Source organism: Suncus etruscus, chromosome 17 (genome assembly GCF_024139225.1).
Source record: "Suncus etruscus isolate mSunEtr1 chromosome 17, mSunEtr1.pri.cur, whole genome shotgun sequence".
In the NCBI taxonomy this organism is placed as follows: Eukaryota; Metazoa; Chordata; class Mammalia; order Eulipotyphla; family Soricidae; genus Suncus; species Suncus etruscus.
Window position 1 is genome coordinate 72,823,817 of NC_064864.1, and position 22,589 is coordinate 72,846,405.

At 53.5% G+C, this 22,589-nt stretch overlaps 1 protein-coding gene across 1 annotated transcript in view; it reads left to right on the forward strand.

Moving 5' to 3' along the window:
- The window catches only part of AHNAK2 (AHNAK nucleoprotein 2), a 24,169-nt gene extending 3,137 nt beyond the window's left edge, over positions 1-21,032 (forward strand). Inside the window, exons 2-10 of the mRNA XM_049790467.1 lie at positions 979-1,034; positions 1,119-1,217; positions 1,473-1,559; positions 1,941-2,094; positions 2,195-2,320; positions 4,043-4,534; positions 5,240-8,638; positions 16,379-16,857; positions 17,374-21,032. Coding sequence (XP_049646424.1) covers positions 979-1,034; positions 1,119-1,217; positions 1,473-1,559; positions 1,941-2,094; positions 2,195-2,320; positions 4,043-4,534; positions 5,240-8,638; positions 16,379-16,857; positions 17,374-20,787 — 8,306 coding nt within the window. The 3' untranslated portion in view covers positions 20,788-21,032. The remainder of the gene's footprint in view (positions 1-978; positions 1,035-1,118; positions 1,218-1,472; positions 1,560-1,940; positions 2,095-2,194; positions 2,321-4,042; positions 4,535-5,239; positions 8,639-16,378; positions 16,858-17,373) is intronic.
- The last annotated feature ends 1,557 nt before the right edge of the window (positions 21,033-22,589 follow it).

The following is a 22,589-nucleotide window of genomic DNA, read 5'->3' on the forward strand; positions in this document are numbered from 1 at the left end:
GGATTCAATCCACTGTCCTTTTGCATGCAAGGCAAACGCCCTACCACTATGCTATCTCTCCAGCCCCTTTAATTTCTTTTTGAGCAATATCTATATTGTTTTCCAAAATGGCTGAACCAGTTAACATTCCCACCAGTAATGAATGAGAGTCCCTTTTTCCCCACATCTGCACCCTCACTGGTTGTTTTTGTTATACTTGTGTGATAGTCTTGTGGTGTGAGAGGTTATCTCATTGTTTTGGTTTGCATCAGTCTCCCTGATGACATGGAAAATTTTCTTTATGTGCCTTTTGGCCATCTGTATTTCTCGAGGAAATGTCTATGCATCTCTTCTTCCTGTTTTTGGAAGGGGTTAAATTTTTTTCTTGTTATGCTCTACAAATGTGGCCATTATTTTCTTTTGGAACTTGGTGGACTAGTCAGGCCAGTTTTCTATCAGAAAGATAGTGGTGGTGGGAGGGGCTGTTGGATTTTCTAGTGTTGTAGTTGGTGCCAGGGGACTTGGCCCAATCCCATCTCACAAAGAAAGACCCTGAGTTTTCAGCCTTGTAATCTGATCTCATCTAAGAGGATTTAGCTGCTCATATTATTTTATTTCAGTAGTGGAGCTGGGCTTTTCCTGTTGGAGGGTGAAGGGTGTGGCACTAGGCTGCTGTAGTTCATGGGGAATCTTCCCTCCTCTTCTGAGACTATCACAGAAGTATCAACCTAGACTAGACTACCTGGGAAGTATCAGCAGTCATTATTTCCTTTTACCAGTCTCACATTTTGCTGTTGTTTGCTTTTATTTGTTTTATTTGCACCAGCTTACTATTGGCTCTGTGCCAGGGCTTACTCCTGGTGGTGCTCAGGAGACAATATGGCATGCTGGGGGCTGAACCCAGGTTGGCTAGGGAGAAGGCAGAAACCCTTACCACTGTACTATCGCTCCAGCCCCTCACCCATTCTCACTTTGTGTTGACTGACTCTTCCATCACAGCTTCCAGCCGGCGCCTACAGCCTGAGGAGCTAGACCCCAAAACTGAGGAGCACTCTGTAAGTGAGTTGGGGGGATATATCATCTCTCTCACCCCTCTTGGCACAGCCATGGGCTGAGGGACACATGCTCCTCTCCTGCAGGTGACTGAGGGACCTAGTGCAGAGATCATTCGGCCCCGGCCACAGGGCTCTTCCCCAGTGTATGAATGTGCTGCCGAGAGTGCAGGCCTGGGACTCCTGGTAAGGACGCCCTGCATGTTTGAGCAGGCTTGCTCACTCCTCAGGCCTTCTGGAACACCCTGCAGCTGAGAGATGAAGGGTGGGTGTCCTAGAGGTCCCATCCTCTCCTGAGAGCAGGCCTTGCAGTGTCCCTGGGGGCTGGCGTGTTCCTAAGAGCTCGTGGGGCTCAAGATGTGGGGCTGGGAGTCCCTTGTCTTTGGGGGTACATGCAGTGGGCATTGGTGTTCCTGGTGCTGAATGTCATGTTGGTTGTAGGAAGAAGAGCGGGGGAGGCCAACCTCAGGGAGCTGGAGAACCTGGTGGAAACGAGACTCAGCCGACTCCAGGATGACTGGCACAGAGGTAGGTATAGGGCAGCAGGGGTGGGGAGGTTGTCCTAGGAGCTCTAACAGAAGCCAGGCTAGCAAGATGTGGAACATGCAAGGAGCATAGCCACCAGAAGGCAGACATTGGGCTTCCCAGACCTGTCTCCTGGCTGACAGGACCCAAGTGCATGACAGGACCCAAGGACATGAAAGGTTCTAGAGCTGTGTGGAGGGTGCATTTCCCCCCTTATGTTCTGTCCAATTGGCAGCAACTGGGCCTCTTCCTGCCCTCCTTGCCAAGCAGCCAATGGGGCCTGCACTGACCAGAGCAACAGCATATAGTAAGGAACAATGAGGAAGGTCTGGCACACAAGGTCCCCTCTACCTTCACCCCAATGTTCAGACCCATGGCTAACAGTTTTTCTTGCAGGAGTGTGTGAAGACCACCCTGAAGACCAAGGTGGAAGCTGGCGCTAGTGGCTATAGTGTGGCAGGTGGCGGGCAGCAGGGCCTCTTTGTCCAGCAGGTACTCCAGGACTCCACAGCCGCCAAACTCTTCAGCCTGCGGGAAGGTGCGTGGCGGGTTGCCGGGCTGGGCCACTCCAGATATCCTTCTCATTCACACCTCTCTGGACAGTTAGAGCAAAGCCCCAAGGTCATGTCTGTGTCTAGGGGATCAGCTGCTCAGCGCGACAATATTCTTTGATGACATCCGGTATGAAGATGCGCTCAAGATCCTTCAGTACTCGGAACCCTACAAGGTGCAGTTCTGCATCCAGAGGAAGCTGGACAAACAGCGTACCCAGGTGAGCCAGTACACCTTAGCCATGACCTCTTGCTACCTGCTGTACCCCCTCTCCTTACCTCTCCCCTCCCTTCTTCTCTCCCCATTTTCATTTTCTCTCCTCCATTTTTGCACCCCTCCCCTCCTTCTCTATCCCTTGCCATTCTTCCCTCCTTCCTCTTTCCTTCCTCTCCCCCTTCCCTCCCTCTATCCCTTTTCCTTTCTTTTTTTTTTTTTTGGTTTTTGGGCCACACCCGGTAACGCTCAGGGGTTACTCCTGGCTATGCGCTCAGAAGTCGCTCCTGGCTTGGGGGACCATATGGGACGCCGGGGGATCGAACCTCGGTCCATCTCCTAGGCTAGCGCAGGTAAGGCAGGCACCTTACCTCCAGCGCCACCGCCCGGCCCCTCCCTTTTCCTTTCTTTCTCCTCTCCACTCTTTTCCCCTCCCTCTCCACTTTTCTCTTCCTTCCTTTCCCTTCCCTCATTCTCTCCCTCCCTCTCCTCTTCTCTGCACCTCTTCTTCTTTCCCTCCCTTTTCCCCCTCTATCTCTCCTCCTTTCTCCCAACTCCTCTCCCATTTCATCTTCACTTACTCATACCTCTCTCCTTTTCTCTCCCTCTTACCTCTCTCCTCCCTCTTCTCCTTCCTTTACTTTCTCTCCCCACTCCCCCTCTTGCTTTATTCTCTAGCTATCTCTTCTCTGTCTTCTTCCTTTCTCCCAGTCCTCTCCCTCTTCTCCTTTTCTCCCCATCCCCCCATTCCCTCAACCTCCTTCACTCCCCCTCACCATACTTGTAATATTTGCCCCAGTAGGGGCCGGGCGGTGGCGCTGGAGGTAAGGTGCCTGCCTTGCCTGCGCTAGCCTAGGACGGACCGCGGTTCGATCCCCTGGCATCCCATATGGTCCCCCCAAGAAGCCAGGAGCAACTTCTGAGCGCATAGCCAGGAGTAACCCCTGAGCGTCACAGGGTGTGGCCCAAAAACCAAAAAAAAAAAAAAATATTTGCCCCAGTAGTATCTAATCAAACCCAGCTCTTGCATGTAGGACAAGCACTTTATCATTGAGCCCAGACCCCACCCATCTGCTCTGTCTATATGCGGTGATGTGACTAGAGGTCCCAGACTCCCTCAGAATGGGACAGACCAGACTCAAAATCCATCCAGTCTCATTCCTGTAGAGCAGGCATGTCCCCTCCTCCCATTCTCCCATATCACCCATCCACACACCACACACTTCCACCAGCATCACTCTCCTCTGGGACTCTCCCTGTACCCACCACCCTAAACCATTCCTCCAGTACCCCATCTTTCCGACCTGTTCCCAGCACCTACCTGCTCCTTGACTCTCCTGAGCACCTACTCAAGTTCTCCCACCCACACATACTTCCCCATGCTACCCATCACACCCATGCACTCACCAACCCTCCCCCAGCACCCACATCCCCAAGATCACCACCGCCCCACACAGTGTCAGCCTTCCTCCCACCACCACTCATTTTCAGCAGTCACAGCTTTGTTCCCCCAAGCACGGGCTAGGATGCTTTGTCCTACCCTCACTTCTTTGTCTCCTGACACACACTTGGAACTTTCCCTCTCTACTTACTGACAATTGAACAGCATATGCCCTGTTGCTGAGAATGGCTAGTAGCATCACTCTCCTAGCTAAAGTGAACATTAGGGCCTTGTCTGTACCCTCCATGGAGCACACTGGGTCACATCTGCTGTGTTTCAGCACCTCTGAATTCCACAGAAGCATGGCGGGGCTCAAGGTCCTCTCATGGCACAATGGGAGGGCAGAAAGGCAAAGCTGACACCCACCTTCATTTATGTCAGGAGCAGGATGTGACAGAGAGTCTCATGGACACTCCCACAAAGACTCTGGAAGGAGAAGGAGACCAAGAAAGGTTAATCACAAAGCCGCGGACAGGCAGAGGTCGGAGAGCACAGAGGGAGCGGCTATCTTGGCCCAAATTCCAGACCATCAAAACCAAGGGCCGCTCGGGCCCACGGAGGTCACACAGCTCATCGGAGGCCTATGAGCGCACTGAGGGAAACATCTCACCCACCAGCACTGATACAGAGGAACAGCACCCCAAAGACACACAGGAGATGAAGGCAGACCTTGGAAGTAGACGCAGGAAGATGTGCATAAACCTGGGATTCAGGAAACTCTCAGGGAAGGGGGGGCCCTCACTCTGGCCAGGAAGAAGAGAATCCAAGGAAGGTAAGGGGCATGCAAAGCTCCAAGGGGAGAATGAGCCCCACACAGATGGGCAGGAAGAAAGCACAGAGGCAGCAGAGAATAAGACACTACAGAAAAGAACAGAAGGACGAAAGGGCAGAACTGAGCACAGACAAAGTCACCACATTAAAGATGGGGACAACAAGGAAGCAGAAGAAAGGGCACACAAACACAGATGGTGGACAGAGTATGGGAAACGCCGCAGCAGAGAGGAGTCAGAGATTACAAATTGTGTGGAAGTTAGTACAAGACAGGGGAGGCAAGAGGAGGAGGAAGAGGTGCTAGAGCTAGAGATGGGACTGGCAAGACTATCACTACAAGAAAAAGCTGAGAGTCAAATCACCAGGACAGAACCACGAAGAATTCAGGTCCAGTTTCCAAAACTACGTACACCCAAATTCAGGTTCACTGTAGAAAAAACAGACGAAACATATAGAAAAACAGAGAGTACAACAGAGGAGAAAAAAGATGAGAAAAGAACAGAAAAAACAGAGGAGGAAGGGGAGGATACTGGTGGGGGAGATAATGAACTGGCTGCCTGTGACAGCAAACTAAAGAAAACCAAGAACAAGATGGCATCTTTCAGGGACTCACCAGGAGACAAATCCATGGAGGACTCCATGCATGGTGATCTGGATGTCTCTTTGCCCAAAGGGCAGACAACTGTGTCCCTTCCCTCCACCCAAGATGACATCATGGTTGGTGAGCTCAGTGCGCAGCTCCTGTCCATGGATGTAGATGTCAAGCCAGGCCATGTGGCTTTCAATATACCCGAGGGCCAGGTGCCCAAACCCAAGATCCAGGACATCAAAGATGGAGGCGGCTTCAAGGGCCACCTGTCCAAAGTGAAGACACCCAGCTTCAAGATGCCCAAAATCGACATGAAGGCCCCTAAATTAGACATGAAGGGCCCCAAGACAGAGTTTAGCAACCCAAACATGGAGATGACACTACCATGTGCTTATATGGATCTGAAGGCACCTGAAACCAACATGGAAGCTGACATCAACCTGGGAGACAAGCAAGTGGCCACCCACGACAGTGAGTTCAAGATGCCCAAATTCATAATGCCATCATTTGGGGTCTCAGCTGAAAGCAAATCCATTGAGGACTCAGGGCAGGGTGATTTGGACATCTCCATAACGAAAGCGAGGGAGGATGTGTCTCTACCCTCCGCCCAAAGCAATATCAAGGCTAGTGAGCAAAGGGTACAGATCTCAGCCATGGATGAGGATATCAAGCTGGGCCATGCAGCCATCAAGGTTGCCAAGGGTCAGACAACCAAGCTCCATGATATCGAAATGGAAGGTGGCCTCAAAGGCCAACTGCACAAGGTGGAGACAGACAGTTTCAAGATGCCCAAAGTCGACCTGAAGACCCCACAGATGGAAATAAAGGCCACAGGGCTTGACATTAAGGACACCAACAGAAACCTGAGCAGCCCTAGCATGGAGGTTATGCTGCCCACCTTGGACATGGACCTGAAAGTGCCCGAAGCCAAGCAAGAGGCTGACATTGGCCTGGGAGACAAGGAAATGTCTGCACATGACAGCAAATTCAAGATGCCCAAGTTCAAGATGCCGTCCTTTGGAGAATCAGCAGCAGGCAAGTCGACGAAGGTCTCCTTTCATGGAGATCTGGAGGTCTCCCAGGAAGCCCTGTCCCTGCCCTCCACCAAGAGTGATATAAAAGACAGTGAGCTCAGCCTGCATCTTCCAAACGTACAAGTGGATGTCAAGCCCAGCAAAGTAGCCGTTAAGCTGCCTGATGGAAAGACGCCTGAGCCTGAGGTCCCTGATGTTCACATGGGAGGTGGACTCAAGGACCACCTGCCTGACGTCAAGACACACAGCTTCAAGATGCCTAAAGTTGACCTCAAGGGTCCGCATGTAGACATCAAGGGCCCCAAGCTTGATGTAAAGGGTCCCAAGGCAGAACTGAGCAGCCCCAGCGTGGACCTGACATTGCCTAGTGCAGACGTAGACCTGCAGGCACCAGAGGCCAGCCTAGAGGCTGATATAAGTTTGAAAGACAAGGACATGACCTCCCGTGACAGCAAATTCAAGATGCCCAAGTTCAAGATGCCTTCTTATGGGGGCTCAGCAACAAGCAAGTCGATGGAGGCCTCGGGGCAGTGTGATCTGGAAGTTTCCATACCCAAGGTGCAGGCTGACATATCCCTGCCCTCTGCCAAGGGTGACATCAAGGAAGGTGAGCTCAGCCTTCAGCTTCCATCTGTAGATGTGAAAGTCAAGCCCGGCCAAGTAGATATCAAGCTTCCCGAGGGACAGATACCTGAGCCTGAGGTCCCTGATATCCACGTGGGAGGTGGACTCAAGGGTCACCTGCCTCAGGTCAAGACACCCAGCTTCAAGATGCCTAAAGTCGACCTCAAGGGCCCGCATGTAGACATCAAGGGCCCCAAGATTGATGTAAAGGGTCCCAAGGCAGAACTGAGCAGCCCCAGCGTGGACCTGACATTGCCTAGTGCAGATGTGGACCTGCAGGCACCAGAGGTCAGCCTAGAGGCTGATATAGGCTTGAAAGACAAGGACATGACCTCCCGTGACAGCAAATTCAAGATGCCCAAGTTCAAGATGCCATCTTTTGGGGGCTCAGCAACAAGCAAGTCCATGGAGGCCTCGGGGCAGTGTGATCTGGAAGTTTCCATACCCAAGGTACAGGCTGACGTATCCCTGCCCTCTGCCAAGGGTGACATCAAGGATGGTGAGCTCAGCCTGCATCTTCCCTCTGTAGATGTGGAAGTCAAGCCTGGCCAAGTAGACATGAAATTGCCTGAGGGACAGATACCTGAGCCTAAGGTCCCTGATATCCACGTGGGAGGTGGACTCAAGGGCCACCTGCCTCAGGTCAAGACACCCAGCTTCAAGATGCCTAAAGTTGACCTCAAGGGCCCGCATGTAGACATCAAGGGCCCCAAGCTTGATGTAAAGGGTCCCAAGGCAGAACTGAGCAGCCCCAGCGTGGACCTGACATTGCCTAGTGCAGATGTGGACCTGCAGGCACCAGAGGTCAGCCTAGAGGCTGATATAAGTTTGAAAGACAAGGACATGACCTCCCTTGACAGCAAATTCAAGATGCCCAAGTTCAAGATGCCATCTTTTGGGGGCTCAGCAACAAGCAAGTCCATGGAGGCCTCGGGGCAGTGTGATCTGGAAGTTTCCATACCCAAGGTGCAGGCTGACATATCCCTGCCCTCTGCCAAGGGTGACATCAAGGATGGTGAGCTCAGCCTTCAGCTTCCATCTGTAGATGTGGAAGTCAAGCCCGGCCAAGTAGACATCAAGCTTCCCGAGGCACAGATGCCTGAGCCTGAGGTCCCTGATATCCACGTGGGAGGTGGACTCAAGGGCCACCTGCCTCAGGTCAAGACACCCAGCTTCAAGATGCCTAAAGTCGACCTCAAGGGTCCGCATGTAGACATCAAGGGCCCCAAGCTTGATGTAAAGGGTCTCAAGGCAGAACTCAGCAGCCCCAGCATGGAAGTAACATTGCCCCATATGGATGTGGACCTGCAGGCACCAGAGGCCAGTCTAGACGCTGATATAGGCTTGAAAGACAAGGACATGACCTCCCGTGACAGCAAATTCAAGATGCCCAAGTTCAAGATGCCATCTTTTGGGGGCTCAGCAACAAGCAAGTCCATGGAGGCCTCGGGGCAGTGTGATCTGGAAGTTTCCATACCCAAGGTGCAGGCTGACATATCCCTGCCCTCTGCCAAGGGTGACATCAAGGATGGTGAGCTCAGCCTTCATCTTCCCTCTGTAGATGTGGAAGTCAAGCCTGGCCAAGTAGCCATGAAATTGCCTGAGGGACAGATGCCTGAGCCTGAGGTCCCTGATATCCACGTGGGAGGTGGACTCAAGGGCCACCTGCCTCAGGTCAAGACACCCAGCTTCAAGATGCCTAAAGTTGACCTCAAGGGCCCGCATGTAGACATCAAGGGCACCAAGCTTGATGTAAAGGGTCCCAAGGCAGAACTGAGCAGCCCCAGCGTGGACCTGACATTGCCTAGTGCAGATGTGGACATGCAGGCACCAGAGGCCAGCCTAGAGGCTGATATAGGTTTGAAAGACAAGGACATGACCTCCCGTGACAGCAAATTCAAGATGCCCAAGTTCAAGATGCCATCTTTTGGGGGCTCAGCAACAAGCAAGTCCATGGAGGCCTCAGGGCAGTGTGATCTGGAAGTTTCCATACCCAAGGTGCAGGCTGACATATCCCTGTCCTCTGCCAAAGGTGACATCAAGGATGGTGAGCTCAGCCTTCAGCTTCCATCTGTAGATGTGGAAGTCAAGCCCGGCCAAGTAGCCATGAAATTGCCTGAGGGACAGATGCCTGAGCCTGAGGTCCCTGATATCCACGTGGGAGGTGGACTCAAGGGTCACCTGCCTCAGGTCAAGACACCCAGCTTCAAGATGCCTAAAGTTGACCTCAAGGGCCCGCATGTAGACATCAAGGGCCCCAAGCTTGATGTAAAGGGTCTCAAGGCAGAACTCAGCAGCCCCAGCATGGAAGTAACATTGCCCCATATGGATGTGGACCTGCAGGCACCAGAGGCCAGTCAAGATGCTGATATAGGCTTGAAAGACAAGGACATGACCTCCCGTGAAAGCAAATTCAAGATGCCCAAGTTCAAGATGCCATCTTTTGGGGGCTCAGCAACAAGCAAGTCCATGGAGGCCTCGGGGCAGTGTGATCTGGAAGTTTCCATACCCAAGGTGCAGGCTGACATATCCCTGCCCTCTGCCAAGGGTGACATCAAGGATGGTGAGCTCAGCCTTCATCTTCCCTCTGTAGACGTGGAAGTCAAGCCTGGCCAAGTAGACATGAAATTGCCTGAGGGACAGATGCCTGAGCCTGAGGTCCCTGATATCCACGTGGGAGGTGGACTCAAGGGCCACCTGCCTCACGTCAAGACACCCAGCTTCAAGATGCCTAAAGTTGACCTCAAGGGCCCGCATGTAGACATCAAGGGCCCCAAGCTTGATGTAAAGGGTCCCAAGGCAGAACTGAGCAGCCCCAGCGTGGACCTGACATTGCCTAGTGCAGATGTGGACCTGCAGGCACCAGAGGCCAGCCTAGAGGCTGATATAAGTTTGAAAGACAAGGACATGACCTCCCGTGATAGCAAATTCAAGATGCCCAAGTTCAAGATGCCATCTTTTGGGGGCTCAGCAACAAGCAAGTCCATGGAGGCCTCGGGGCAGTGTGATCTGGAAGTTTCCATACCCAAGGTGCAGGCTGACATATCCCTGCCCTCTGCCAAGGGTGACATCAAGGATGGTGAGCTCAGCCTTCAGCTTCCATCTGTAGATGTGGAAGTCAAGCCCGGCCAAGTAGACATCAAGCTTCCTGAGGCACAGATGCCTGAGCCTGAGGTCCCTGATATCCACGTGGGAGGTGGACTCAAGGGCCACCTGCCTCAGGTCAAGACACCCAGCTTCAAGATGCCTAAAGTCGACCTCAAGGGCCCGCATGTAGACATCAAGGGCCCCAAGCTTGATGTAAAGGGTCCCAAGGCAGAACTGAGCAGCCCCAGCGTGGACCTGACATTGCCTAGTGCAGATGTGGACCTGCAGGCACCAGAGGCCAGCCTAGAGGCTGATATAAGTTTGAAAGACAAGGACATGACCTCCCGTGACAGCAAACTCAAGATGCCCAAGTTCAAGATGCCATCTTTTGGGGGCTCAGCAACAAGCAAGTCCATGGAGGCCTCGGGGCAGTGTGATCTGGAAGTTTCCATACCCAAGGTGCAGGCTGACATATCCCTGCCCTCTGCCAAGGGTGACATCAAGGATGGTGAGCTCAGCCTTCAGCTTCCATCTGTAGATGTGGAAGTCAAGCCCGGCCAGGTAGACATCAAGCTTCCCGAGGCACAGATGCCTGAGCCTGAGGTCCCTGATATCCACGTGGCAGGTGGACTCAAGGGCCACCTGCCTCAGGTCAAGACACCCAGCTTCAAGATGCCTAAAGTCGACCTCAAGGGTCCGCATGTAGACATCAAGGGCCCCAAGCTTGATGTAAAGGGTCTCAAGGCAGAACTCAGCAGCCCCAGCATGGAAGTAACATTGCCCCATATGGATGTGGACCTGCAGGCACCAGAGGCCAGTCTAGACGCTGATATAGGCTTGAAAGACAAGGACATGACCTCCCGTGACAGCAAATTCAAGATGCCCAAGTTCAAGATGCCATCTTTTGGGGGCTCAGCAACAAGCAAGTCCATGGAGGCCTCGGGGCAGTGTGATCTGGAAGTTTCCATACCCAAGGTGCAGGCTGACATATCCCTGCCCTCTGCCAAGGGTGACATCAAGGATGGTGAGCTCAGCCTTCATCTTCCCTCTGTAGATGTGGAAGTCAAGCCTGGCCAAGTAGCCATGAAATTGCCTGAGGGACAGATGCCTGAGCCTGAGGTCCCTGATATCCACGTGGGAGGTGGACTCAAGGGCCACCTGCCTCAGGTCAAGACACCCAGCTTCAAGATGCCTAAAGTTGACCTCAAGGGCCCGCATGTAGACATCAAGGGCACCAAGCTTGATGTAAAGGGTCCCAAGGCAGAACTGAGCAGCCCCAGCGTGGACCTGACATTGCCTAGTGCAGATGTGGACATGCAGGCACCGGAGGCCAGCCTAGAGGCTGATATAGGTTTGAAAGACAAGGACATGACCTCCCGTGACAGCAAATTCAAGATGCCCAAGTTCAAGATGCCATCTTTTGGGGGCTCAGCAACAAGCAAGTCCATGGAGGCCTCAGGGCAGTGTGATCTGGAAGTTTCCATACCCAAGGTGCAGGCTGACATATCCCTGCCCTCTGCCAAAGGTGACATCAAGGATGGTGAGCTCAGCCTTCAGCTTCCATCTGTAGATGTGGAAGTCAAGCCCGGCCAAGTAGACATCAAGCTTCCCGAGGGACAGATGCCTGAGCCTGAGGTCCCTGATATCCACGTGGGAGGTGGACTCAAGGGCCACCTGCCTCACGTCAAGACACCCAGCTTCAAGATGCCTAAAGTTGACCTCAAGGGCCCGCATGTAGACATCAAGGGCCCCAAGCTTGATGTAAAGGGTCCCAAGGCAGAACTGAGCAGCCCCAGCGTGGACCTGACATTGCCTAGTGCAGATGTGGACCTGCAGGCACCAGAGGCCCGTCTAGACGCTGATATAGGCTTGAAAGACAAGGTCATGACCTCCCGTGACAGCAAATTCAAGATGCCCAAGTTCAAGATGCCATCTTTTGGGAGCTCAGCAACGAGCAAATCCATGGAGGCCTCGGGGCAGTGTGATCTGGAAGTTTCCATACCCAAGGTGCAGGCTGACATATCCCTGCCCTCTGCCAAGGGTGACATCAAGGATGGTGAGCTCAGCCTTCATCTTCCCTCTGTAGATGTGGAAGTCAAGCCCGGCCAAGTAGCCATGAAATTGCCTGAGGGACAGATGCCTGAGCCTGAGGTCCCTGATATCCACGTGGGAGGTGGACTCAAGGGTCACCTGCCTCAGGTCAAGACACCCAGCTTCAAGATGCCTAAAGTTGACCTCAAGGGCCCGCATGTAGACATCAAGGGCCCCAAGCTTGATGTAAAGGGTCTCAAGGCAGAACTCAGCAGCCCCAGCATGGAAGTAACATTGCCCCATATGGATGTGGACCTGCAGGCACCAGAGGCCAGTCTAGATGCTGATATAGGCTTGAAAGACAAGGACATGACCTCCCGTGAAAGCAAATTCAAGATGCCCAAGTTCAAGATGCCATCTTTTGGGGGCTCAGCAACAAGCAAGTCCATGGAGGCCTCGGGGCAGTGTGATCTGGAAGTTTCCATACCCAAGGTGCAGGCTGACATATCCCTGCCCTCTGCCAAGGGTGACATCAAGGATGGTGAGCTCAGCCTTCATCTTCCCTCTGTAGACGTGGAAGTCAAGCCTGGCCAAGTAGACATGAAATTGCCTGAGGGACAGATGCCTGAGCCTGAGGTCCCTGATATCCACGTGGGAGGTGGACTCAAGGGCCACCTGCCTCACGTCAAGACACCCAGCTTCAAGATGCCTAAAGTTGACCTCAAGGGCCCGCATGTAGACATCAAGGGCCCCAAGCTTGATGTAAAGGGTCCCAAGGCAGAACTGAGCAGCCCCAGCGTGGACCTGACATTGCCTAGTGCAGATGTGGACCTGCAGGCACCAGAGGCCAGCCTAGAAGCTGATGTAAGTTTGAAAGACAAGGACATGACCTCCCGTGACAGCAAATTCAAGATGCCCAAGTTCAAGATGCCATCTTTTGGGGGCTCAGCAACAAGCAAGTCCATGGAGGCCTCGGGGCAGTGTGATCTGGAAGTTTCCATACCCAAGGTGCAGGCTGACATATCCCTGCCCTCTGCCAAGGGTGACATCAAGGATGCTGAGCTCAGCCTTCAGCTTCCATCTGTAGATGTGGAAGTCAAGCCCGGCCAAGTAGACATCAAGCTTCCTGAGGCACAGATGCCTGAGCCTGAGGTCCCTGATATCCACGTGGGAGGTGGACTCAAGGGCCACCTGCCTCAGGTCAAGACACCCAGCTTCAAGATGCCTAAAGTCGACCTCAAGGGCCCGCATGTAGACATCAAGGGCCCCAAGCTTGATGTAAAGGGTCCCAAGGCAGAACTGAGCAGCCCCAGCGTGGACCTGACATTGCCTAGTGCAGATGTGGACCTGCAGGCACCAGAGGCCAGCCTAGAGGCTGATATAAGTTTGAAAGACAAGGACATGACCTCCCGTGACAGCAAACTCAAGATGCCCAAGTTCAAGATGCCATCTTTTGGGGGCTCAGCAACAAGCAAGTCCATGGAGGCCTCGGGGCAGTGTGATCTGGAAGTTTCCATACCCAAGGTGCAGGCTGACATATCCCTGCCCTCTGCCAAGGGTGACATCAAGGATGGTGAGCTCAGCCTTCAGCTTCCATCTGTAGATGTGGAAGTCAAGCCCGGCCAAGTAGACATCAAGCTTCCCGAGGCACAGATGCCTGAGCCTGAGGTCCCTGATATCCACGTGGGAGGTGGACTCAAGGGCCACCTGCCTCAGGTCAAGACACCCAGCTTCAAGATGCCTAAAGTCGACCTCAAGGGTCCGCATGTAGACATCAAGGGCCCCAAGCTTGATGTAAAGGGTCTCAAGGCAGAACTCAGCAGCCCCAGCATGGAAGTAACATTGCCCCATATGGATGTGGACCTGCAGGCACCAGAGGCCAGTCTAGACGCTGATATAGGCTTGAAAGACAAGGTCATGACCTCCCGTGACAGCAAATTCAAGATGCCCAAGTTCAAGATGCCATCTTTTGGGAGCTCAGCAACGAGCAAATCCATGGAGGCCTCGGGGCAGTGTGATCTGGAAGTTTCCATACCCAAGGTGCAGGCTGACATATCCCTGCCCTCTGCCAAGGGTGACATCAAGGATGGTGAGCTCAGCCTTCATCTTCCCTCTGTAGATGTGGAAGTCAAGCCCGGCCAAGTAGCCATGAAATTGCCTGAGGGACAGATGCCTGAGCCTGAGGTCCCTTATATCCACGTGGGAGGTGGACTCAAGTGTCACCTGCCTCAGGTCAAGACACCCAGCTTCAAGATGCCTAAAGTTGACCTCAAGGGTCCGCATGTAGACATCAAGGGCCCCAAGCTTGATGTAAAGGGTCTCAAGGCAGAACTCAGCAGCCCCAGCATGGAAGTAACATTGCCCCATATGGATGTGGACCTGCAGGCACCAGAGGCCAGTCTAGATGCTGATATAGGCTTGAAAGACAAGGACATGACCTCCTGTGAAAGCAAATTCAAGATGCCCAAGTACAAGATGCCATCTTTTGGGGGCTCAGCAACAAGCAAGTCCATGGAGGCCTCGGGGCAGTGTGATCTGCAAGTTTCCATACCCAAGGTGCAGGCTGACATATCCCTGCCCTCTGCCAAGGGTGACATCAAGGATGGTGAGCTCAGCCTTCATCTTCCCTCTGTAGACGTGGAAGTCAAGCCTGGCCAAGTAGACATGAAATTGCCTGAGGGACAGATGCCTGAGCCTGAGGTCCCTGATATCCACGTGGGAGGTGGACTCAAGGGCCACCTGCCTCACGTCAAGACACCCAGCTTCAAGATGCCTAAAGTTGACCTCAAGGGCCCGCATGTAGACATCAAGGGCCCCAAGCTTGATGTAAAGGGTCCCAAGGCAGAACTGAGCAGCCCCAGCGTGGACCTGACATTGCCTAGTGCAGATGTGGACCTGCAGGCACCAGAGGCCAGCCTAGAGGCTGATATAAGTTTGAAAGACAAGGACATGACCTCCCGTGACAGCAAATTCAAGATGCCCAAGTTCAAGATGCCATCTTTTGGGGGCTCAGCAACAAGCAAGTCCATGGAGGCCTCGGGGCAGTGTGATCTGGAAGTTTCCATACCCAAGGTGCAGGCTGACATATCCCTGCCCTCTGCCAAGGGTGACATCAAGGAAGGTGAGCTCAGCCTTCAGCTTCCCTCTGTAGATGTGGAAGTCAAGCCCGGCCAAGTAGACATCAAGCTTCCCGAGGCACAGATGCCTGAGCCTGAGGTCCCTGATATCCACGTGGGAGGTGGACTCAAGGGCCACCTGCCTCACGTCAAGACACCCAGCTTCAAGATGCCTAAAGTTGACCTCAAGGGCCCGCATGTAGACATCAAGGGCCCCAAGCTTGATGTAAAGGGTCCCAAGGCAGAACTGAGCAGCCCCAGCGTGGACCTGACATTGCCTAGTGCAGATGTGGACATGCAGGCACCAGAGGCCAGTCTAGACGCTGATGTAAGTTTGAAAGACAAGGACATGACCTCCCGTGACAGCAAATTCAAGATGCCCAAGTTCAAGATGCCATCTTTTGGGAGCTCAGCAACAAGCAAGTCCATGGAGGCCTCAGGGCAGTGTGATCTGGAAGTTTCCATACCCAAGGTGCAGGCTGACATATCCCTGCCCTCTGCCAAGGGTGACATCAAGGATGGTGAGCTCAGCCTTCAGCTTCCATCTGTAGATGTGGAAGTCAAGTCCAGCCAAGTAGACATCAAGCTTTCCAAGGGACAGATGCCTGAGCCTGAGGTCCCTGATATCCATGTGGGAGGTGGACTCAAGGGCCACCTGCCTCACGTCAAGACACCCAGCTTCAAGATGCCTAAAGTCGACCTCAAGGGCCGACATGTAGACATCAAGGGCCCCAAGCTTGATGTAAAGGGTCCCAAGGCAGAACTGAGCACCCCCAGCGTGGACCTGACATTGCCTAGTGCAGATGTGGACCTGCAGGCACCAGAGGCCAGTCTAGACGCTGATATAGGCTTGAAAGACAAGGACATGACCTACCGTGAAAGCAAATTCAAGATGCCCAAGTTCAAGATGCCATCTTTTGGGGGCTCAGCAACAAGCAAGTCCATGGAGGCCTCGGGGCAGTGTGATCTGGAAGTTTCCATACCCAAGGTGCAGGCTGACATATCCCTGCCCTCTGCCAAGGGTGACATCAAGGATGGTGAGCTCAGCCTTCATCTTCCCTCTGTAGACGTGGAAGTCAAGCCTGGCCAAGTAGACATGAAATTGCCTGAGGGACAGATGCCTGAGCCTGAGGTCCCTGATATCCACGTGGGAGGTGGACTCAAGGGCCACCTGCCTCACGTCAAGACACCCAGCTTCAAGATGCCTAAAGTTGACCTCAAGGGCCCGCATGTAGACATCAAGGGCCCCAAGCTTGATGTAAAGGGTCCCAAGGCAGAACTGAGCAGCCCCAGCGTGGACCTGACATTGCCTAGTGCAGATGTGGACCTGCCGGCACCAGAGGCCAGTCTAGACGCTGATATAGGCTTGAAAGACAAGGACATGACCTCCCGTGAAAGCAAATTCAAGATGCCCAAGTTCAAGATGCCATCTTTTGGGAGCTCAGCAACAAGCAAGTCCATGGAGGCCTCAGGGCAGTGTGATCTGGAAGTTTCCATACCCAAGGTGCAGGCTGACATATCCCTGCCCTCTGCCAAGGGTGACATCAAGGATGGTGAGCTCAGCCTTCATCTTCCCTCTGTAGATGTGGAAGTCAAGCCTGGCCAAGTAGCCATGAAATTGCCTGAGGGACAGATGCCTGAGCCTGAGGTCCTTGATATCCACGTGGGAGGTGGACTCAAGGGCCACCTGCCTCACGTCAAGACACCCAGCTTCAAGATGCCTAAAGTTGACCTCAAGGGCCCGCATGTAGACATCAAGGGCCCCAAGCTTGATGTAAAGGGTCCCAAGGCAGAACTGAGCAGCCCCAGTGTGGACCTGACATTGCCTAGTGCAGATGTGGACCTGCAGGCACCAGAGGCCAGTCTAGATGCTGATATAGGTTTGAAAGACAAGGACATGACCTCCCGTGACAGCAAATTCAAGATGCCCAAGTTCAAGATGCCATCTTTTGGGGGCTCAGCAACAAGCAAGTCCATGGAGGCCTCGGGGCAGTGTGATCTGGAAGTTTCCATACCCAAGGTGCAGGCTGACATATCCCTGCCCTCTGCCAAGTGTGACATCAAAGATAGTGAGCTCAGCCTTCATCTTCCATCTGCAGATGTGGAAGTCAAGCCCAGCCAAGTAGCCATGAAATTGCCTGAGGGACAGATGCCTGAGCCTGAGGTCCCTGATATCCACGTGGGAGGTGGACTCAAGGGCGACCTGCCTCACGTCAAGACACCCAGCTTCAAGATGCCTAAAGTTGACCTCAAGGGCCGACATATAGACATCAAGGGCCGCAATCTTGATGTAAAGGGTCCCAAGGCAGAACTGAGCAGCCCCAGCATGAAGGTGACATTGCTTAAAGCGGATGTGGACCTGCAGGCACCAGAGGTCAGCCTAGAGGCTGATATTGGCTTGAGAAACAAGGAAGTGACCTCCCGTGACAGCAAATTCAAGATGCCCAAGTTCAAGATGCCATCTTTCGGAAGCTCAGCTACTAGCAAGTCCATGGAGTCCTCAGGGCCGTGTGATCTGGAAGTTACCGTACCCAAGGTGCAGGCTGACATATCCCTGCCCTCTGCCAAGGGCGTCATCAAGGATGGTGAGCTCAGCGTGCAGCTCCCATCCATGGACATAGATGTCAAGCCAAGCCACAATGTCAGTAAGATGCCTGATGCCCCGGAACCTGAGCCTGAGTTCCTGGACCACAAAGATGGGGCCAGCTTTAAGGGTCACCTGCCCAAGGTCAAGGCACCGAGCTTCAAGATGCCCAAAGTCGATCTCAAGGCCCCACAAGTAGACATCAAGGCCCCCAGGGTTGACGTGAAGAGCCCGAAGGCAGAATTGAGCAGTCCCAGCATGGAGGTGACATTGCCCAGGGCAGACATGGACCTGCAGGTGCCCGAGGCCAACCAGGAGGATGACATTGGCCTGGGAGACAAGGAAATATCTGCCCGTGACAGTAAGTTCAAGATGCCCAAGTTCAAGATTCCGTCCTTCAGGAGATCGGCAGAAGGCAAGTCATTGGAGGCATCTGTTCATGGAGATATGGATATAACCCAGATGGCTGTGTCCATTCCCTTCATCCAGGGCAACATAAATGCCAGTGAACACAGCATGCCACTCTCAACCATGGACATGTATGTTCAGCCGGGTCATGGGACTGTCAATTTGCCCGTTGTGCCTGCACCTGAACCTGAGCTCCCGGATATTGAAGCTGAAGTCAACCTCAAGAGTAGTGATGCTGTGTCCAAGATCCTGCCTGTGGATAACCCTCAAGGGGACTCAGAGGATGTTTCCTATGCTACTCTGGAGGGAGTGCTACTCTCTCCAGTTTCCTCTCATACTGAGCCTTTGGCTCCCCTCCTTCCCACATTCCATGGACCTGTGTCTTTTCCTAAATTTCATCGACCAAAGTTCCAGTATTCTGCTCCCAGAACAGTAGCTGCAGTAGAAGTGCCTTCTGGTCTGGGTGATCCTAGTATGTCAGGCTATTGCTCTTCACAGAGGCTCGACTCCTCAAAAATCCCAGTGTCTGCCCCTCAGCTATTGTATTCAGGCGACTCTGTGTGTGGGGGTATGGAGCAGCTCCCCTGTATTGAGGGAACCTTGGCAGCAACAGTAGGTGGACTCCCCAGTGAGGGTGCTGACCGTGCAAGGAAGGGCAGCCCATTAAAAATGCCCAGGCTCAAGCTCCCATCATTTCGGTGGTCCCCCAAGAAAGGGGCAGGGTCAAAAGGCATCCCTGAACCCCATTTGAAGGATGAAAGGCTCAGTGTAACTGTAGATATGGGAGGGCTGCAAGGAGAGACCCAAGTTCATATTCTACCAGATGATATGCCTCCAGAGGCGAATGGAGAAGGGAATAGGGAATATACACTAGGGAATAGTGGCCTAGCCATGCCAGAACCCACTGTTTCTCCTTCAGAGGTCCCCCAGGGCAAGATTGTCCTACCCCCAAGAGAGCCACACCCCACTCTTTCTAGAACCCTGGGGACCAAGAGTGGCATCAGGGACCCAGGTATTACAGTGCAGCACAGCCTGTCTCAGGGAAATAGTGAAGCATGTGACTACACAGCATTCCCTGAAAGCCAGCCTTTTGGGAAGCCAGTGATTTGCACCTCTGAAAAACCTCTCCTGCCATCCTGTAGACCGGAAGATGCTGAAGGTCCCCCAGCATCGAGCACTGATGGGGCAGCCTCGAGAGAGAGCTGGTTTAGGGTCCCCCCATTCCGATTGCCTGGACTTCGGCGTGCCTCTTCCAAGGACAAAGGGGAGGATGCAGGACTGAAAGAGGTTCCCAGGCTTCAGCCTGCTGCCAGCAAGCCCAAAGAACAAGCTCCAGCTAGACCTGTGAGTCAGGGGGACCTTGAAGAGGTGGCTGTGTCCCTGGATTCCTCCAAAAGGGCTGCAGACATGGCCTCCCCCAACAGTGCCTCTTATGCTGATGTACTCCATTGCCATTTGCACAGCCCCAGCCCCAGCTCTGGGCAACATCATCTTCCAACAGCCGAGCCATCTTTCCTTCGGGCTGGTCCAGGGGAAAGCCCCCCCCTGCTGCTGACCCATGTCAGCTTTTCCGAAGCCCCAGGCCCTGCAGCAGAGACAGTGAAGAGACCTGGATCTCTGTCCTCACAGTCCCTCAGCACCCAGAGCCCAGACCCTTCTTATTCCTGGGGAATGGGTGGAGTCTGGGAAGATTCCCAGCTCAAAGTCAGGTTTCCCAAACTGAAGGTGCCAAAGTTCACCTTCCCTGCCCCCAACTCTGGAGCTGATGTTTTCATCCCCACAGTGGGGGAAGTGTGGCACCCTGAGAACTGTCTGCTCCTCACTCTGCAAACAGAAAACCCTGAAATCCGGAGTGCAACCATTATGAAGGCAGGTGCAGGGCATTGCAAGGGGCAGCTGGAGGATTGTGACTCCTCCTCAGCATCACCTGTTTCTAAGGTGAAAGTACGCATACAAGACAATCAGGCTGAGAGCCACGCAGTTACCATCCACAGCAGGATTCTGGCAAGCTCAGCTGCTCATGCGGGATCTGAGATTTTAACTACCGAGATAGTGCGTGAGTCGGAGACACCACTCTCCCAGAAAGCTTCCTATGGATTTTCCTTGCTGAAGGGGAGAATCCCAGAACCTACTCTTAAGGCTTCTGTACACCTGGAGGCTCAGAACTCTCCCAGACCAGGGGTCCCAGGCACTGATTCTCAAGAACCATTTGAAATCATCTCCAGCATCAGGGAGCCAACAGATGCCTTTGAAGTTGGCTCTGGTGCCCAGTGTGCCGACAGCTGTTCTGATGAGGAGCCGGCAGAAATTCTTGAATTTCCCCCTGAAGACAGCCCAGGGACAATCATGGCAGAACACAGTTCTCCAACGGAGAAACCAGAAAGTAGAAGGTCTTCTGGGATATTCAGGTTTTGGTTCCCAAACATTGGGTTTTCTCAATCAGCCCCAGAGGAGCCCAGAGCCACCTCCGGAATGCAAGGGCAGCAAGCTGGTCCAGTTCAGAAGCAGCCTGAAGCCCGACCTGAGACAGGGCTGCCAGGAAAGCAGGAGAAAGCAGGCTGGTTCCGGTTTCCCAAACTGGGGTTTTCCTCCCCTCCTGCTGAGAAGAGTCAGACCACCAAGGATGAGGCAGGTCTGGCAGAACAGAGCCTCCAAGAGGAAAGAGTTACCTTTTACGATGCCCAAGAGAGCCTCTCCCCTGGAGAAGAGGAGGAGAAGGGGGTGACAGATGACACCATGGCTGTGGGCTCTGATAGCCACAGAAAAGGGATGAGAGAGTAAACCTAAAGTCACCCATTCTTGAGCATGGCCCACCCCCATGCCATGCCAGTAGACCCTGACCTGAAGCCACAGGTGCTCCATCCACCACAATACACTCCCAAGCTTGGCAAGAAAAAAGAGGCATCCTGACTCCACAAGATGCCAGAATCTACCCACTGCAAAGGGGCGCTGTGACCGAAGAGTCTCTTTATCAAGAATGAAGTAGTTCTAGGGTTGGGTTTTTTTTTTGTTTGTTTGTTTTTTTGTTTTTTTTTTTTGTTTTTGGGCCACACCCAGCGGCACTCAGGGGTTATTCCTGGCTCTCTGCTCAGAAATATCTTCTGGCAGACATGTGGAACCATATGGATGCCAGGATTTGAACCACCATTGGTCCTGGGTCGGCCGCTTGCAAGGCAAACGCCCTATCACTGTGCTATCTCTCCGGCCCCAGCTAGGGCACTTCTATTCCTGTTTCTTGACCATCATAATCTCTTTCTGGTGCCTTCTAGAAACCATTCCCTCATTTCTGACTAGCCCAATTCTACTTCCCTGCTTGGCCAGAGCAAACTTCTGGGTGTCTGTTGGGTGGCACCCTTGTGCCAGGGCAGGTGAACCAGCAGAGGGGCTATCTGAGGTCTCTGCCCCAGGAGATAGTCAGGCTGCAGCGAATTGTTCCCTCAGTTGGCAATAAAGCCCGTTTCTCCCCACCGTGAGGTTCTTTGCCTTGTGTTTGTTCCCAAGTGCTGTTCTGCTTTTCTACATATATAAGAACCACCCCAGGAAGTGTCAGTAACAGTCTTAAAGAATGTTAGGACCCAGGTCGTTGGAACCAGCATCTGGATAGTCCATGAGGAAGGCCAGCATGTTCCAGCTATACCAGAAATAGAGAACACACCCTGCCCCAGGGGTGCCCAGCAGTGCAGCATGGCCTTAGGGCACAAGCAGAGCCTCCCCTCCCTCAGGTGCACACATAGGAGTGGCAGCCAGCTAGCAAGGGCTGGGATCTCAGGACTGATCCCATGGGCAGCAAATGTAGCTGACAGGGGATTTCTCCCCTCCCCCAGTTCCATGTGGCACCCTCTGGATGAAATTGCCTCTTAGGGGCCAGACAGAGCGTTTGTCATGCACGCAGCCGACCCGGGACGGGCCCAGGTTCAATCCCGCCATCACATATGGTCCCCCAAGTCTGCTAAGAGTGACTTCTGAGCCCAGAACCAGGAGAGAAAAGAAACAGGCTCCTAGTAAAAAAGGGAAGAAAATTGTGGGGTCTTGGGCCAAGGTTCCTGTCTAAGGGGGGGCTACCATGTCATCCTGTGGGGGACACTGCACTCACGGCCGCAGGACCCAGGGCGAGGAGATGAGTGGGAGCCAACGGGTGTCCCCCACTCCCATGCTCAAATGATCCCAGCTATATCTATGAATGCCACCGCCATAGACTACAACATTTATAATGCAGCATGTCAGGTTGGGATGAAAGCTTTGGGCCAGAACCCGCAACTAATGGATGGAGGGAGTCTTGTTGCAAGGGAGCACTACCATGGGCAGTTCTCCCTGGAACCCGCCCCCACAGGGTCCCAGTTCATCCCAAAACCTGTCTCCACAGGGCTCCTGGTTCTCCTCAGAACCTGCCTCCATAGGATCCTAGTTCACACTCAAAACCCGCCCCACAGTGCTGAGCCCCCACCCTCAGAGTCCTGGTTCATCCCCAGCAGAGAATCCCCACCACACTCCACGCCAGGTCCTGTTGTCCTCAGAAGCTTCCTCACCCCCACTTTCCTGGGACCCCCAGAAACCCTAGCGCAGCTTCTGGGGTACCTTCCCCT